The 6,156-nt window shown below is 35.9% G+C and overlaps 1 protein-coding gene across 1 annotated transcript; it reads left to right on the top strand.

The window, feature by feature from the left end:
- The first annotated feature begins 4,749 nt into the window (after positions 1–4,749).
- Positions 4,750–5,811, top strand: LOC121982369. The gene is made up of 3 exons (XM_042535428.1): positions 4,750–4,970; positions 5,048–5,306; positions 5,390–5,811. The coding sequence occupies exons 1-3, from the start codon at positions 4,841–4,843 to the stop codon at positions 5,397–5,399; spliced, it is 399 nt and encodes a 132-aa protein (XP_042391362.1). The 5' UTR covers positions 4,750–4,840; the 3' UTR covers positions 5,400–5,811.
- The last annotated feature ends 345 nt before the right edge of the window (positions 5,812–6,156 follow it).

Raw genomic sequence — 6,156 nt, 5'->3', positions numbered from 1 at the left:
TTAATTCTTTGAGACTTGTATATTTTTAAATTTGATTAGTTAATGAGTTTGATATTTAAAGCTCATTTATTCTTGGAGAGTTTTTTTTATTTATTTACATGTTTAATTTGAGCTTTTCATGAAAATGATTAATAAGTTTTGTCCATGTACAATTCACAATTTATGTTCATGAAATGAGATTATTGTCCTTACGGGTTGACGTAGTTGGTATTTGCATGAGTATTTTCTTTAATAGGTCTTGAGGTATGATATGAGTTGTAACGAGCGGATCTCGAAGATGATATGGTGGTCAAAGTCAAGGTAAGATGGGGATTAGAGTTAAAATGGGGGAGTGCTTCCCATATGACTTTGTCGATTGCCTCGCGTTAAAACTCTAGAGTCCTGACCGAGTGGTTACACAGTAGGATGCTCGAATAAAGCCAGCTGGCCATAAAGCCGATCGGATATAAGGGTTCTAGTATTTTACTCTGAAAATCAAGAAATAATGTTCCCGATTAGTTGAGTAGTCAACCGAGTGTAAGGGAGCTTGACTAGGTGAAAATCTGACCGAGCTCTAAGCGCTTAAACTTTTTAAAAACCCCTTAGTATAACACTAGCTAGATAAAGGTCGATCGAACATAAGACTTCCTGTGTACACCCAGTCGGGTAAAGACTGGGTGGACTTAAGGACACTTGGCCTTAAAAATCTCTTAGTATAAGATCAGTCGGACAGAGACCGATCAAACATAAGGCTCTCTGTGTACGCTTGGTCGGGTAAAAATCGGGCGAGCTTAAAGACACGTGGCTTTATAAAACTCTCAGTGTAAGATCGACTGAACGAAGGCTAATCGAACATAAGATTTCTCGTGTATGCCTGGCCTGGTAAAGACCAAGCAAACTTAAGAACACTTGGCCTTAAAAAAGCTCTTAGTATAAGATCGATCGAATAGAGGTCGATCAAACATAAGGCTCTCTGTGTACGCCTGGCCCGGTAAAAATTAGGCGAGCTTAAAGACATGTGGCTTTATAAAACTCTCAGTATAAGATCGGAAGGAAAAAGGCCGATCGAACATAAGTCTTCTCGTGTACGCCCGATCGGATAAAGACCAGGCAGACTTAAGGACACTTGGCTTTATAAAACTCTCAGTATAAGATCGGTCGGACGAAGGCTGATCGAATACAAGGCTTCCCTTGTATGCCCGGCCAGGTAAAGACTGGGTGGACTTAAAGACACTTAACCTTATAAAACTCTCAGTATAAGATCGGTCAAACAATAGCAGATTAAACACAAGACTCTCTGTGTACGCCCGACATGGTAATGACCGGGTGGGCTTAAGGATATTTGGCCTTATGAAACTCTTAGTATAAGACCGGTTGAATAAAGGCTGATCGAATAAATGTTGGTCAAGCATAAGAATCTCTGTGTACGCCAGGCCGGGCATAGGCCGGGAGTGCTTAAAAACACTTATCTTTAGGAAACTCTACATATCTGCTCGGTCGGGCAAAGGTCGACCTAGTTTAAGTTACCTAATGTCACAGCTAGGTCAACGGGCCGACCGGATAGTTGGTGTGAAGTCCAGCTAGGTCAACAAGCCGACCGGATAGTTGGTACAAAGTCCAAATTGGTCGACGGGCCAACCGGATATCTGGCAGGAAGTCCAATTGGGTCTGCGGACCAGATAACTAGCAAACTGGTAAGTAAAGGTAATCATTGGAGGAGAGTGACTAAGTGAGAGCGCGTTCCGGTTAAGGGGACAGTAGCCGTCGTTCTAGGTTAGGTCCATTTTGGATCCCTAATATGAGATCTTGACTAGTTTCTGGTCCTGGGAGGACAGGAACTAATTAATACTGCTCATGATTATTGTGCTAACACTTGTCTTGCATGTCATTATTTGGTTTATTGGACTAACGTTGTTTTGTAGAACAAAGGAGCAAATTTACCTTCGGATGAACAATGCCCGAAGGCACCTTCAAGCAGATGAAGGTGCCTTTGTATTGTTCATGAAAGGTGTCTTCAAGTAGATGAAGGCGCCTTTGTACTGTTCATGCATGGAAGACACCTTCAAAGGCTATGGAAGGCACCTTCCGAAGGATAAAATTTGGAATAGATTAGAGCCGGACTGTTCAGGATAAACTTTATCCCATTGGAGGCACCTTCTAAGGCTATGGAAGTCGGCCTCAATGCCCTATATAAGGCAGTTTCGAGGAAGCTTCAAAGAATAACACATATACGAGCTACTATGTATCCATTTGAGGTTCCGACTGCTTTGGGCTCTTGCTACGATTCTGCTACGAAGCTGTTGTGCCTGGTGATTGCTTCGAGGATTTATGATCGCGGCCGACAAATCGACATCGATACACGAACAAGCTACTTCAATCCCTGAGTGTTGGTAATATTTTTTTTGTACTTAAATTATGCAAACAGGAAGTGCAATCTGTTGTAGTTCTTCGATCTTCATTGTACTCAATTCTCTCTTCCAGGGGTACCGGAAGAGGTTTTTAGTGGATTACCCATCAATAGGTCCGCGAAACCTGAGTCTTGGAGTAGGAGTCGCCGAAGGCTCCGAACCAAGTAAAATCAGCTGTGTTTCCCTGTGTTGTTCTTTTTAGTTTTCTGCTGCGTATATTTTGATTTCAAAACAAGAAAATGAATTTTCAAAAACCACATGATTCACCCTCTCTTACGTGCGTCTCAATCCAACAAACTATTTGTCAACAAACCATCCACTCGAGCCAGTGCGCCATCTCCTCAGCCTTCAGATAGGATGAAGGTCAATTCCCAACATGTGTAAAATATCTAGTTAGTGTTGACTTCCCCATGCAAAGGGTCTCGTGCTGTGCTAGGCCAAAATGTTTCTCATGATTTATTTATTTGTATTTTATCGTATGACCGATAATAATGAACTATTTAGGATGAATGACTTCAGTATTTCACTCATATTATTAAATTATTTAATATTTTATATTATATTTTATAAAGTGTAAAAATTATAATAACATAATAAAGATAGTTTAATTTTTTTAATACGTCGGTTTAGTTTTATTTTTAAAAAAATTGTTAAGAAGAATAAGTATTATCATCTATGTATAAAATAAATTAGGATCCCATATATTATAACTAACTATTTGAGTGTTAATGCAATATTAATTGATCTCATCTCTCTAAGCAGACGGCGGCGCGCCGCCCACGTCGAAAGGTTGGCTGCAGCGCCGATACGTGGTATCCCACGTGGCGGTCATATTTGGTGGCTCAGCGCGTTTGACCCCTTAGTTAAATTTACTATTACGCCCCTGAAAAATGCAAGCTCCAATTGGGTTAATTCGGGAAAGAAGGGTTCCTACAGAAGTTTCCGTCTCTCTCTCCGGTCTCTCCTTTTTGTTTTTTTGTCGCAACTAGGCAACCTTTACAAATCAAACCGCACTTCCTTTTTCTTTCGTGGCGGAGAAGATGAGCAGTTCGAATTCGTCTTTAGGGCCTCCTCGCCCTCAACCTCCAATACCAACACATATGGTATGAAAGATATAAGGGACAGTAATGGACTTGGCTAATATGTTAGATTTGATGTTATGAAAATTTTTTATTGGTCATTATGATAAATTAAAAAGTACATATAATATAATGGAGTCTATTAATTCATCGGTAAAGTAGAGAAAAATTTTCAATCACAACTTGAATTTTACATGTAATCTTACTCATAAAAAACTTTGTTTCCACTCCCTGCATGTAAAGTTTTATTTACTTCAACTTCCTCATGTAAATATGGTGACCTAATTGCCCCTCAAATTTTGTAGGTACAAAAGATCTTAAAATGAGTATAATTCCTCTTAAATTCAGTATTTTACATTAGAATCGAGTATATTTTCTATTAAATTGAGTATATTTTTTCCTGTTTTAATATAATTCATTCTAAATTCAGCACCATGTAAAAAAAAACCTAGTATATTTTTTATCCAATTAAGTATCATTTAAGGAAAATCTAGTATATTTTCTATCCAATTAAGTATCATTTAAAGAAAATTTAGTATATTCGAGTATATTTTCTATTAAAATTGTCCTTCATATTTTTTAGGCATAAATAGTCTAAAAATGAATATAATTCCTATTAAATTCAGCATTTTAAACTAGAATCGAGTATATTTTCTATTAAATTGAGTACGACTTTTTTCCTATTTAATAAAATTCCTCCTAAATTCAGTACCATTTGAAAAAAAAATTAGTATATTTTTTATCCAATTGAGTATCATTTAAAGAAAATCTAGTATATTTTTCATCCAATTGAGTACCATTTAAAAAAAATCTAGTATATTTTTCATCCAATTGAGGTGAAAAAAAAATCATACTCAATTTGATAGAAAATATACTAGATTCTAATTTAATGTACTGAATTTAAGAGTATTTATACTAATTTTTAGATTTTTTATATTTAAAATATTAAGAACAATTAGGTAAGTATATTAGACTAGAGAATGAAAATAAATAATTTTTTCAATGAAGAATACATATAAAATTATATTTGTCAATGGATATTATATGTAAATTTTTTTTTAATTCATTCATAGATGAATCTTTATTAAAAAAAATTATTCGTTAATTTATCATACTGAAACTTAATTCTTAAGTAAAAAGATGCCCTTGCACCCGGGCCGGCCGCATATTGATGATAAAAGTCGGAGTTGCCCATGGTAGGTGCAGGTGTGTTGTCTTGTCGTCCATAATGGAGTTACGAATAAAATAAACGTTTAAAATTGTTTTTTTTATAATATACGGGTTCCTCCTCTGACATCTAAGATGATTATCATTCTATAACTAAGGGGGATCAGACTCTCCCTTAATTTCCTCTGATCCATCAAGTGCAACGGAATGGAGAAGGTGGGCGATTCTCACTCGTCTTCAGATCCCGTTTCGCCAACTAGTAACGAGATGATGAAGGCTAAGTCTCCAGAAATATTGCGTTTGGAAAAGATAAAAGGCGTCATAGAAAAGCTTCAAAGTTTAGCTGATTTCTTGCTTAATTAAAATACAGTCTATATTATATTCTGTTATTAACATGCACTGCTTCGGTGACAGCCTCGGGTGAAGATATCGACGTAGAGTATCGCAATGGGACGGTGATAGTCGAAGGCCACTTTGATCTTGAGAAGTTACAAAATGAGGCCGGCGATGCGATCAATTCAATTAGATACCCTTCAAGAATACCTACGTCCGGCAGGGTACCTATGATGCCAGTTCCCGAATTTCCTTATCGTTATATTCAAATTCTCTACAGTGAAAATGAAAACCCAGAGAAAAAAGATTACAAAGAGAAAAAAGAAAAATCGAAGTGCTGGTAATGGTGAAGTTAGAAATAAAATAAATATTCAAAATTGATTAACATTAAAATTTATGTACGAAGTGACTTTGTTTTTTCAGTGTACTATGAGCCTGAGATGGGAGATGCTGGAGGCTCCGGGTTCCATGCTAGTTGCTGATGGTTGTAGTTCTGGACCACGGTAAAAAAAACCAAAAAACAATGGAGTCCAATAAAAGTAATCGGTATTGTTGCTGGTATGTTCGTGTATCAAAATCAGCATTGCTTTTTTTTTTCTTATGTATTTGTATGTTTGCGTGTCAAAGTCTCAATTATAATAATGGCGCGAGTTCATTTGTGATTGAGATAAAAAGTAATTGTTTTCTACATTGTTTCTCTCAAATAAAAATGTTATTTTTAGTCTAATGGGCAATACTTCAATTCAAGATTGCTCTAGTACAAAAGAAAAGGATTGCTTTGTCAGGTATTAGAAAGATACTGATGTAATTAAATTGGGTTAGATGGCAAATGATGATTTAACTTAGTTTGGGCAGTATATAACTTAATTTTATTTCTTTTTTTTTAAATTTTAAACTTTGAATATCTAGATGTTATCATGTTTTCAATTTTGAATTTATTTGATTTTTAAGACTTTTACATTCTTATTTTTTTTTTTTAAATATAACACCCCAAATTTTTAAGTATAAAAAATATATGAGATATAAGAATAGAGAGTAAAAAAGAGGCGAATGGAAGGTAACGATATGGTCACCTCCCCTCAACGTAAACATATGCATTTCACTTTCTCGATTTGAAACTTCTGACTCCCTGTGACCTATCCAACAAACTTGATCAATCTGTCCAGGTTTAAATCAACTCATTTATAATG

This window comes from Zingiber officinale, chromosome 1B, assembly GCF_018446385.1.
Source record: "Zingiber officinale cultivar Zhangliang chromosome 1B, Zo_v1.1, whole genome shotgun sequence".
NCBI lineage: Eukaryota > Viridiplantae > Streptophyta > Magnoliopsida > Zingiberales > Zingiberaceae > Zingiber > Zingiber officinale.
Note: the sequence above shows the minus strand (reverse complement) of the source record. Positions and strands in the feature narration are given on the sequence as shown.

What these genes read in the sequence shown, in the direction of transcription:
- LOC121982369 (XM_042535428.1), top strand. Translation starts at nt 4,841, where the DNA reads ATGGAGAAGGTGGGCGATTCTCACTCGTCTTCAGATCCCGTTTCGCCA. An exon ending in CGTCATAGAAAAGCTTCAAA is followed by an intron (nt 4,971 to 5,047) that starts GTTTAGCTGATT and finishes CTTCGGTGACAG; the next exon opens with CCTCGGGTGAAGATATCGAC.